Genomic DNA, 12,456 nt, shown 5'->3' with positions numbered 1-12,456 from the left:
CTTTAATAAAGATGGCATTCTGGGCACCCTACCAAGCGACTACGACTTAGGCCAATTTATAATTACATTTTTTTACACTGTTAAAAGTAATCCCCGGTACATACATATATGTAGATATTTAGTTGTGCATACATAAACATAACTGTAAATAAAGTGTAAATACTCGGCCTCAAGTTTTTGATATTTATAATATTCTCCTTTCCTGTAATCTTACTTCTAACTAATATAATATTAGACCTAAATTCGAAAGTTTGTTAGGAAGTATGGATTTCTATGTGTATAAATCTTAATTTTTCATGCTCAGAATGATTTGACTGGAGGACAGAATTGGATGATATTTGCTATGGACATGTTTTGGATAGGTACACTCAAGAACGTAAAAATACAAAAGTAGTACTGTATTGTCCGTTATACACCTTGTTTTTTTTTTTAAGAGGGGAAATGCTTTAATCATACCACCCGGCGCGGGGACGGGCCGGGATGGTTATGTGGGACTCCCTGTTGTGAGCTAATGATACCCCAGGTTTACCCACTAAAACCCCTGTTGCCGCCTCGCTGCTATAAGGCGAGGTCCCAGGAACGCCGAAGTACTCTTCCGCAACCTCGCCAGCGGCCGTCCGGACTCGGACCCGACTCTTGGGGAAATCACCCCTTCACCTCATTGGGCGCGTTGGCTACACATCGCGCCCGCCCACGCAGGGGTCCGTTATACACCTACTATAACTCTGTGTCGTTTAAATCACGTCTAATATTGGAATAAGGGCGAAAAAAACTATTGGTTTTGGAGTGTAGTTTTGTTTAGTGGTAAGTACCTACCTAATTGTAAAATATTTTATCTGGACTTCAGTCCGCTAATCGTATCCATCTGTCAACTTTACTTCAAGTTCCGCCTCCAGGGGAGAGAAAGAGAAATTAGGGATGAATTAGCTTACTGACACAGACCGAATTCCACGCGGGCGGAGCCGCGGGCACAGCTAGTCTCTAATATAACATTAAATATCCCTATTACTATAACCACTTTACGGATAGTGTATCAGTCAGAAGTCAATACCTATTGCCTTGGCTTGAGTTCCAATTCCAATGAACAAATAGTCTGTTTGCTGATATCCATGAGAAGTACCGGCCACGATCAGCTGTTTACACTTCTTGAGGCGTATTCATATTTTACAAAATACGATACAACCACTTCACTTCACTAGGTTCGTTTTCTTCTCTCACTCTCACTGGGCGTAACAAGCGTGAGCGAGATAGATGTGCGTGCTCGGGACCGCGGATATCATGTTTTTGAATGTTAATTTGTTATAAGTTTTAACAAAAAAGTAATCGATGAGTTCCCTCAAAATTAAAATTGCACGTTTTTAGAAGCAATTTTCATCTTTTAGCTTTTGTGCATACATTTTTACAAAAATTTAAAGTGCACTAATGGATTGGTGCAAGAGGGATCCCTGAAAATGTTATCATTTTGGTATAATATTGTAAAAATCTGAAGGCGCCTCCTTTATCCGGCAACTATGTTCAGCAGATCGTTAATCTTTCATCCGCAGACCGCTACATTTTATTTAAATGTACCTTCCTAAAGACTACAAGTACAACAACATTTAAATGGATAGGTAATAAATTGTTCAAAGTTAGACAGTGCATATATTCCTGAATAATGCTACTTCGCATTCCTAGGTGTATGTTGGATCATTGCTGAAGTTTAGTATGATAGCAATATTGAAATTATTATATACAACATGAGCAATATGAGCACAGTAGGTAATTATATTGTGAGACACATACAACGTCGATTGCTAAACTGTTTAAGAGTATGTACCTATCAAGATTCGACCTATAACCTAGAGTAAGTACCTATGTTTTTACAGTTTAAGGTTGTTTTGATATCTCTGCGTGTAATGGATTCTTACGTAGTTTCATTAAAAAAAAGTATTTCAATAAAACTCAGACAAGAGTGATTAGCTGTCTATTTATTTACCTAAGGTACCTGAAGGCCCAGTAAGGCCAGGCAGGTTTGGTAAGGCCCAGTGCCTAACAAAGCCCACTTTTCAAATATTAGATTCTTTTTACAAAAACGGTTACAGTTAATATTAAATATTGCCAAGTCCAAGATTCAACATTCTTATAATTTACAATTTTATTTTGTATCTAGAAATAAATAAGGTGGGCCTTAGCTAATGGAGCGCTTTAACTTGTCAATTTATTTTACTCCTGAATTTGGTTGAACTGCTGGAAAAGAAAAGTTCATACCGATTATGGTCAAGGCAAATCCTCAAGGAGGCCGGCACTTAAACTCTTAAGTAATCTCAAACAGATTGGCAACATTTACATTTTACTTTGTTTCTCGCTTCAGATAAAACACTCGTGGGAACTGGAAGTTTAATACTAGGTATAATAAATATTTTGGAGCCTCGGAAATATTTACAGTTGTTAATCGTCAGTATACTTTCAAGTAAATTTGTTTCGTTCAGTTGTCATTAATGTGCTACAAAATCTATCAGCTATACCAATATTACTCCTGAAAGTGGTATAAGTTCAGAAGGTTTCCAATCTATTTTGCGGTTACAATATTGCATAACTAAGATTTTTATTTACTTTTAGCGGGTAAATAGACAATAAAAGAGAAATAACTATCATATACTTAGTAATAAACTAAGAGCAAGAATTATATTAATGACCACCAAAAAATACTTTCATACCCTAGGCTCTCTTACCAAAAAAATATACTAAATACCAAACATATAAAGTCTAAAATTACACTAGTTCTAGCTATTTTAGTCACGACTGTACTTCAAATTGTATTCAAACATCAATCATTATCGATATAAAACAATCTCTGAAAGAAAACAAATTCCGCAGATATTACTTTTTAGGAAGGAAGAAATGTTAATGCACAATAATGGAGCTGGAGCAGTGGTAGCGCTAAACAGGCCCTCGTTGCAGCAAAAATGAAAATGGACGAAACAGGAGAAGCGAAGTTCTTTGAAGTGTGAATACAATTTTCTGCCACGTTTAGGTATACATAGACAACCCTTTGTAGTGTGTCAAAAGGGTTCATGCTCTTGGCGTCATTGTTACTAAATATTTTTGGGTAAAAACTAATGTTAATTTTACAGTTTTTACGATATATTCACTTGCAACGCACGCATTTATGTATGTATCTTACTTATCTTTATTTAGGACGGCCAAGATATGAACTAGTTATTGATATCTGATTTAACTGAAATTTAGCATAGGTATGAGGATGAGCACCGAAGGCCTTGGGAAGTCTGTAATACAAAATCCTTTTTTAATTTATTTAACACCTTAAATAATGCTTTAAGTTTGTATTCTGGTGTTTGAATCTTGGTACAATAAAAGAAAATGCGTGTATTGTACAAAGTTTACTCTCGTTATAAACAGTCAACGGATGACTTCAATGTGTTTGTACCTAAACCAAGAAAATAGTCTAGTCCACATCAGTTACCTGATACACTTATTTATAAATAATGACGTAGGATACAGACTTCGGACGTAGGATACGGACTTCGGACGTAGGATACTCAATCACTATTAGACTAACGAACCGGACCTAATGTAATTTGACAGTATATTCGAGCTCTAATGAAGAAAACCTACGTTCCATCTCATAGATTCAAAGCATAGGTTACACATAAGTTCACATAACATGTACTATGTGCACGTTTTATAGTAAAAATACACTTCACATTTCTTTCACGTCGGTTTAGTTTTAGCAGAATATTAAGTTGTCAATCTTCTACAAATTTCGCATAGGTACCTCTAAATTACCTAGGTCCCATCATCATCGTCTACATACACGCTAGCCAAAGCGGCACAAGCTAATTAATACTAGGTACATATAAGCTTTTGCATATGCTATGTAATTCGGGTAAGTAAATATATTATGAGCTTCGATATCAGATAATAGGATATTGAATGGATACGTAACGTAAAATGTAGAATCCGGAGGAAGCCGTAGTAAAGAGATAACCAAAGGGTTAGTAGGAAGCTCAATCCTTGCGAATGAGGTATGTAGGGATTCACAGATATATATTATAGATACCTATAGGTATATTGATTGATAGGTATTTTGTAATCCAGAACGGAGAAAACTGAAAAACGTTAGAAAAAATGATTTATGAGTCTTGCATATTTATGTAATAATCAATTCTAAGGATTAACGTAGAAAATGTTAATAAAAAGGGAGACTATTTTTGTTACATATAAAACAAGGATGACAAGGTAATCCCGTTAAATGTATCCCTAGAAACGTCATTTTACTCATAATTATGGTCTTGAGTTTAATAATCTTAATAAATTTCTATTTAGCACACTCAAAAAACATATATTTTAGGTAAATACTCAAAGTAATATTAAACTTTGCTTCGCAAAATTCATGCATTACTTTATAATTAAAATTAAATACCAAACAACCTCATTAGGGGATGAAACAGCACGGTAGTGAAAAGTACAAAGAACCCACAGTGTATAAACAAACAAGGTCCTAATCCAAACATCCTTTTGCACCAGGTGGCAAACCACTATGGAAGAAATGTTCAAAGGTAAAAAGAGGTCATAATTGGAAGCTCCACTTCGGTAATCGGCGCGGACTCGCTTGGACTGCGGCCAAGCAATCACATACCCTAGGATTGCTTACACTTGAAACTGTTGACTAAGTTTTTAGACTGCTCAACTTTCAAGCGGAACCAGTACCAGCGTATAGGTTTAATCAACTGGCTGGGATGCAGGAAAGTTTAGTTAACGTAGCAGGTCGGTAGGCTATTTGAAAGTATTAAATATGAGTATAATCTTATTAGTTTTCTTTTAAAATTAAATATATACTAAGAATGATATTTTTTATTATGTTTCTGGGGATATAGTTGGACAGTTATTGCAGTTTTAAAACCATAACTTTAGCTTAGTCGATAGCTACTATTATTTAGGTAAGTAGTTAATTGAATTGAACCAGTAGGTACGTTGCCTATTTAACTAATTTCATTCGAAATATCCAGTCGATCATGCGACACCCAAATATGTAAAATTATTTGTTAACTTTTCCCCTGCAGATATTAAAAATTTTAGTTTTGCCTTTGAGAATTCGATCACTTTATTTTATAAAAAAAACAACGGGTTGCACTCCGGGAGTGCCGGCAGAAGTGAAAACTTTTTTCCCCATCACAAAAAGTGCACAGTGCCGCTAAAGAAGTTTTCACTTCAAAAACATTAGAATTGTATGTACCTGATAATCAATCTGATTTCCAGTGTGCTGTAAGTTTCATTCCCCTTTTATTTTCTCATTCCCTTGCCGTTTGGTTTCGCTGCCTTTTTTTCATTTCCTTCACATTTTCTTCCATTCCCTTTCGTAGGTAAGTATTATAAGTATTTGTAAATATATAGGTCATTTAAAAGTGTAAGACATAATTTAAAGTCAGTTTGTTCACAAAGGACGTATCCTCGGGTTAGCGGGTCGCGTTGAAAAGTATCACTTTCCACATTAGCGAGAAACCCGTACGTACACCCGCCGACGTTGCAGTTTGTTCCAATTTATGTTCTATTCATAGAACGCGAACATACCGCGACTAAAACTTTTTTTCACGTTTCTCTTTGCTTATGGTTTATAAAGCATTCTGCTACATAAAGATGTTTTAATACATAAACATGAGTATTTAAATGATATTAAGAAATTGTTTATTCAGTGTAGAAAGCACACCTATCAAAATAACTATAGAATGTATAGATTTATTCTATTTGAACAGACTTTATTGTTTTTGTGCTAATAATTGTCAATATTTCAATTCATATTTGCTGTTATTTATAAAAAATAATCTACGAGTTTGAAATGGAATTAAATGAGCTTTATAAGTAATTATAATAGATTTCAGTTAACTTAAAACTTAGGTTTTATTACAGATACTTAAACTTACTTGCTACTTATATGTACATTCCTTTTTTAACAGCTTTTTATCCTCACAATTGCCAGTACAAATGTAACAATCTACGCACCACTCAATATAAAAATTAATCAACGTGCAACGTCACGAGCCATATTAATGGTAGTTTTTTCCTATTCACTCGTTTGTGACCCTTGCAATTGCATCTGCCTTTGTTTTATAGTAGGAGGAACAACGAATACCTACACACTCGTTACAAATACGAATAGAGTACGTACTTACGTATTACGAGTAGGTATATGCGCACGGTGAGATTAATACAGTTTTAGGCGGATGCTGTATTTTTGTAACCAGGGTCTAATTTCGGACATAAAAATAATTAATGTACAGTCGCCATTAAATATATCGGAGCGGCCAAGGTGTTCATAATATCTGGACACGCACTCTAACGCCTTGACAATAGAGTCGTGTTCAGATATTTGTGAGCACCTTAGCCGCTCCGAACTCCGATAGGTATATCTGATAGCGACTGTACGATACAGCATTTTTTGAATGTCCTTTATGTGCAGTTCTGTTACCGTTGCAGACATCTTTTATGTATGAAAAATCTTTGAAATAACCAATGTATAAGTATGGGCAAGCCTTTACAAATATTTCAGGAAGTATTAAAATGTGACGAGGCGTAGCGCTATGCGAGAGTGTAAACGCTAAGTAGCACTCGCACGCGTATGTAAACGTGGAGTAAAAATCCTATACATATAAAGGTAAAATAAATGTTAAGTGATGTTTAACGTAGCGTAGCAGTATCTGACGTAGCGTTCATCCAAAGAAGATTAATTAATCGGAAAATATTGCGTCTATTATGCTCGAGCTCACCCAATGTTTACAATAAAACAAACATAAAACAAAAGAAACTCTTTATACTACCTCATTTTCAATACTTAGGAAGGTTTAATTATCGAAACATTTTATACACAGCAATCTTTACATCAGGTTTATAATTTGCTAGGTACTTTTGTGAAGTAAAATGAAGCTACGAGTTACCGCTAGAATTCAAAATAATCTGATATCGTATCTCCATAAGTTTGTAAATTAAAAAAAAAACACGCGTATAAAATAGCCAGCATGAGTGACCGTGTGTGTATTACTAATAGCACCTATCAGAAAGAGTTTGGAAAGCAGCCAGTGCGCCTGTTTGGAAACAGCTTTCGTGTAGTGCACTCCGGCTTGAGAGCAACTGACCGTGAGGTAATGGACAGGACAGTTCATTTCTAAACTGGTCAGTGGTCACCCTACATATACCGGCCGATATGTAAGCTAAAAGATCTCAAGAATCTTTGAAATAAATATTATGTGTGGTATGTTACTAAGTATGTCCTTAACAATCAATACAAAGTAATTATATTTAGAGATCAGCACTAATTGATTGATTAGTACCCAAAGAAAGAAAATGTAGCAGGTATACATATAAAGTAGTCGATAGTCGACTTGGGAAAATTACATCCACCTTGTTGACTCTCGATTGCCAAGTCGCTTTGCAAATGCACGTTCCATATGTATATAAAGAAAGTCTAATCAGCGATTTTGTGGGGCCAACGCGGTCCGTTCTAGTTCGTTAACAGTCTCTTATCGAGCGTGACACGTTTAGAGTGGCGACAACCTTTTGCGAGTACTGCGAGTGATAAATTACACGGCGTGTTTGACCCGACTCAAACATGGTATTGACGCGACCAATAAATCTTTGCCGAGACAACATGGCTTCATACCTATGGATACGTTCCTAATAGCACCCAATGTGAAATCGAGATCGGTTTAGTCGATTAGCGCTCGACGACCCCTGAGTGTCGATAGCTCCGAAGGGCTTCGTTAACAAGTTTCTACAACCCTATCAGTACCCGGCGAACTATCGGGCCATTGCGGGGGCTTAACGGTTAAGTACCTAACGGAAACGTTGACCATTGTTTTTTTATCGGTCAGCGCTGGTATTTGTGGCTCCCATGCCACAATTTACGCTAAAAGCTTTCCGTCCAAACCTATTTGGTGCTACCCTGTATCGCAAATGTGTTTAAGCTCAGAAGCAACGTGTCTCCTTTTAACACTCACGAATATTATTAGGTACCTATATCCGAAAAGCTTATCGTACAAATATCTTCTTATATTTTTATGTTGTCAACAAAGTTATCTGATATGGATGGAATAGGTACATTTGATATATTTCCAATAAAACGTATCAGTGTAAATCATTTTAACGCATAAAATAAAGGTGCGAGAAGGGAGCTCATTTATTACTCGTGTTATAAAAATGTCAGATAAAGGGACACTCGATAATGTTAAATATTCTTGTTAGAGTCAACCGTTTGGAAGGAAAACTGAAATTTTAATATTTTCTGGCCGATTCGCCGCCAAATGCCGTGCCGTGACAACTTCTGATTAGTAAAAAAACTCGCAATGCAATAAAATAAATTGTTAAATTTGAACTCTTAAGGAACCATGAAATCAATTATGATCTAATAAATTTAAAAAAAGTTTACATCCAAACGATAATTGGAACTGGTACAATATGCAAAAAGAAAATTGGACTTATTTATTTCGGGAATAGTTTAAGCAAGTAGCGTACTACCTGGCTGATTTTGTTTATATTGGACCTCTACCCGTATCTACGACTCGTATGTACAACGAGCCGTATAATTACAAAGACATACAGTATATTCATGCACTTTTGGGGATCGTACAGCGATTACACAAAAAAAAACTTTGTCGGCTGCCAAAAGAATGACATACTATCAAACTATTTATATATGATCTCTGAATGACAAACACAGAATTCACTATTCTTATCTACCGTATGCATCTAAAAAATGTGGATCATAAACCGGGAGGGTTCAGCAAGGCTACCGGAAAATAGCCAGGTCGTAAACATTTGATCCCTAATTTATTCTTTTTGAATGACCCTTAAATGATTAACCACTCGACTTGACTAATCTCATATTTTTTATGAAAAAGCCCATGAACTAACGACATTATTTCCACGTAATAAAAAACATTCCACAGACAAAATATAACGAACACGTTATTTACGAGTATACCAGTATTTTTAAAACGATCAACGACAGTTAGTTTGATCTAAATCTCGGGAAAATGAAAGGATTCCATTATCCCGTCGGGAGAGTTTTGGGGCCGCAAAGAGATTTTATTTAATTTTTATTCATCGGATTATATAAAATGGAAGCCACCAGCCATGAAATTGTATTCTTCTCATTACGAATCTAAAACCCGTTTGAGCATGCAAATAAAGTCTGGAACAATTTTCAATTTGACCAGTAACTAGTTTCGTAATTTCTTTCCGAGTACGTAGGTACGAATAGGTGCAATATTATTATTATTGAATTAGAATTTTAATTTATTGAATTTTAATTCAGTGTTTTTGATCAAGTTTTTCAATATTTTTTTAAACATAATTTTTTTGTCGTTTCGTGAAAAAATTATTGAGATTTTTCTCAAAAACGCACCGTAAAAAATATTTTGTGTTACATATTTCCACTAAAAATCGGGAAAATTTTGATTAGACGCCATTTTTTACAGTTTTGTGAAGCTTTCTCCCATAAGTAGGCATATTAACTTTAAATTTTTGGGTTATTTACGTAAATTACCAACCGAGCGTGTAAATTTAATATCATCCGTTACTCAGTTCAGACTGAGATCTTTAGAGAACATGAAAAATTGAATTGTCCATTCCTTTCCGGTTGAAACGTTGTTAGATTCCCGGCTCTGCGGCGAGACCCGGCTATTTGCCGAGCACTCAGCCCGTGACGATGAATCCGCGATCATAATTCCTTGAGAATGATGCATTTTCAACGATGTCTTGTTACTGGTCTTACGTGGACAGCTATCTTCAGACATCTTAAATGTTGTAGCATTTTCGTTGTAGGTAAGTTGAGATAAAAGAAATCGTTAAATACAATTTCAACGGAAATGGTTACCTAATTAAGGTAAATTTGAACATGTATAATGAAAAAAAAAAAAAACATTGTGAAGAACGTAAAGTTAGGGTTTCTTCTTTTCGTAATGGGTATATTTTCTTTGCCGATTCAGCTACTTACTGTACAGCTGGTAAAATAACAACCAAAGAATCTTTAATTCGGTTAAGCGTCTTTTGTAGAGTTCTAATGACATCATCACTGGCCAGGCAGAGTCCCGGCTCATTCCACTTTATTTGTTTAGGATAAATTATGTCGTTTTAGGTGCCATCGCTTTGGAAACTTTTACGCCTTTAATGCCTTTCGGTGTAGGTAGTGAATTCACCACGTGTACTTATGTGATCAGTACATCGGTACTTAAAATAAACTTTAAGGTCTTTATGGAACTTATTCCAGCGTTTACCACTTATATACAAAAGTCTACATTTTTTTAAATACATTTTCCATAATTATAAGAAGTTACATATAATTATGGAGTGTAAGCTAAATAAATTATTATACTAATGCAGTACTTACAAATTTAAATTAATTACAAAATTACAGTGCACTAATTTTCACGCTCGAATGCCACTAACAGAATAATACATTAATTATTTGTATAACTCAGCCCTATATAAGTATATATGGTACCTATTGCATTATAAGTACGCACCCGACTCCACTCTCTCCTAAAATAATGTGTTAGATATCCTAATTGTTCCGAAATAACACGGTAAGTAAACTAGATTCCAAGCAATAGGCTACCCACCCAAGTTTAAACCCTTCACCAAAATTAGGACCCATGTAGACACCCAGAGGAAGTGTCTCCCTAAAGAATGTCTTAGATATCCTAATCGTTTCAAAATATATGACGGTAAGTTTCTAAACTAGATTCCAAGCAATAGGCGATCCACCCAATGTTAGGACCTCCACCAAAATTAGGACCCATGTAGACACCCAGATAAAGTGTCCATGACATGTTCCCCAGCCCCTCTCGAGTGTGGCTCCCAGCAAACTCCCGCCCCTAATGTCACTCGTGTGTATAATGGTTAAGCCTCTCATCTCGTTGTTCGCAGTACGCCAGGAGAACGAGCGTATGATGCACGACGTCCTCCTGCTCCCGCCTGGAAATCGCACCCAGTTGTCGGGGGCATTGCGCTGACGCCGCGCTACTCGCCGAAGCCGCGGCTGGACAATGTGCGGCCCGCCGCCGCCCCTCCAGAGGAATCCGAACCTGATCAGGCCGACGCTGACACTGACGCTCCCGAGGCCCACGCCGAGGCCCTCGTCGGCTCCCTTAGCCCGCCAACCCTTAGAGAAAATAGCAGCGCTTCGGTGAGCCAAGGCCTAGCGGGCCTCTCGTGAGTCCCGACCCCGGTCTCCGGTCTCCGCTTCGGCCTGCTCCAGACCCGTGTCTGTTCTAGTGTTGAAACGAATTGTGAACGCACAAAACTGCCAGTGGCAACCAAATGCGCCGAGCTGTGACACGAATGTGAACAGAGAGAATTATATGTTATTCGACTTAAGCATACACGTTAGTTACTTGTTCGTGAATTGAAAGTGATGGAAGATGTAGGTAGATAATGTGAAATTGTGAATAAATTAGTAAAGAATGCAATGTTGTTTGTTGAATTGTATCAGGATAGGATTTAAAAGACAATGTCAATAATCTACGATAAAATAAATCGCAGATTGTCTAAAATATTGGATGTTAGTATATTTTGTGCCAGAGGGAGAAATTTAATTTGAAGAGAAACTGCTTTATTAGTAAAAGAAGGAAAGGTGTGATGCGAATAATTAAATAAAAAAATAATTATACGTTATTCTATTTTGGGAATGTGACGATGAGTTAAGTGAACAATTTCACCCTCGTCAAATGTTCCTGCCACTTCCACAGTGTTTTTGAAACAACGCCAGTTTTGTTAGATACACGTAATTATTGAATGTTAAAGGCCTGCGTAACCTGCTGACGAGGACTGTCTCGAGAAACGACCATTACTCAAAGGTAAGCGGATCAATGGGATCAATTACTGTAATTATTAAACTTTTCAACAGATTAAATTTCTTTCTTAGGCAGTACTTATTTTAAGGATACTGAACATTGAACGATCCCTATTTACGACAAAATGTTACAAATAAAAAAAGAGTCGTAATGCCCTGTATGTATAGCGATAAATATTTTAATATTATTACTATATAACTATACCTATACAAGATAGTTGTTACCCTGTCGTTAATAGGGAAGGACTATACTAAATAATTAAAGATATATTATATTGTTATTTAATTATCAGAGATCGGAAATCTCGTGGCTGTTTGAATTGTCATTAGGGACTTCTCACTGTTTTAGTGCTAACAAATATTCTTTATAAAATAAGTAACATCTTTTTTTTTTATATTATCTGCTTTAATTACTTATATACTTACATTAACTATTATAACTTTTTAATATTTTGCGTTCTATATTGAATCGATATATGCGTATCGGAAGTCGATGAATGAGAACGCTATGACAGTTCAAAAATATACCGATCTCTATTAATTATGCAAATCATATACCTGAATCTTCGTCACAGCACCAGCTCAATAATTATTTATATTCGATGATATTT

At 36.0% G+C, this 12,456-nt stretch overlaps 1 protein-coding gene across 5 annotated transcripts in view; it reads left to right on the top strand.

Moving 5' to 3' along the window:
• LOC134649619 (uncharacterized) overlaps positions 1-12,087 on the top strand; it is a 171,889-nt gene extending 159,802 nt beyond the window's left edge. For 4 of the 5 annotated variants that reach the window (XM_063504451.1, XM_063504449.1, XM_063504450.1 and 1 more), the window contains one exon: positions 10,921-11,137. In XM_063504451.1, the coding sequence (XP_063360521.1) occupies positions 10,921-11,006 (86 nt within the window). In that variant the 3' untranslated portion in view covers positions 11,007-11,137. Of the gene's footprint in view, positions 1-10,920 lie in introns of all 5 variants that reach the window. The other variant, XM_063504448.1, reaches the window with a different exon arrangement.
• The last annotated feature ends 369 nt before the right edge of the window (positions 12,088-12,456 follow it).

Source organism: Cydia amplana, chromosome 7, assembly GCF_948474715.1.
Source record: "Cydia amplana chromosome 7, ilCydAmpl1.1, whole genome shotgun sequence".
NCBI classification, from domain to species: Eukaryota; Metazoa; Arthropoda; class Insecta; order Lepidoptera; family Tortricidae; genus Cydia; species Cydia amplana.
The sequence above is the reverse complement of the archived record's forward strand: the minus strand, read 5'-3'. Positions and strand labels throughout refer to the sequence as shown.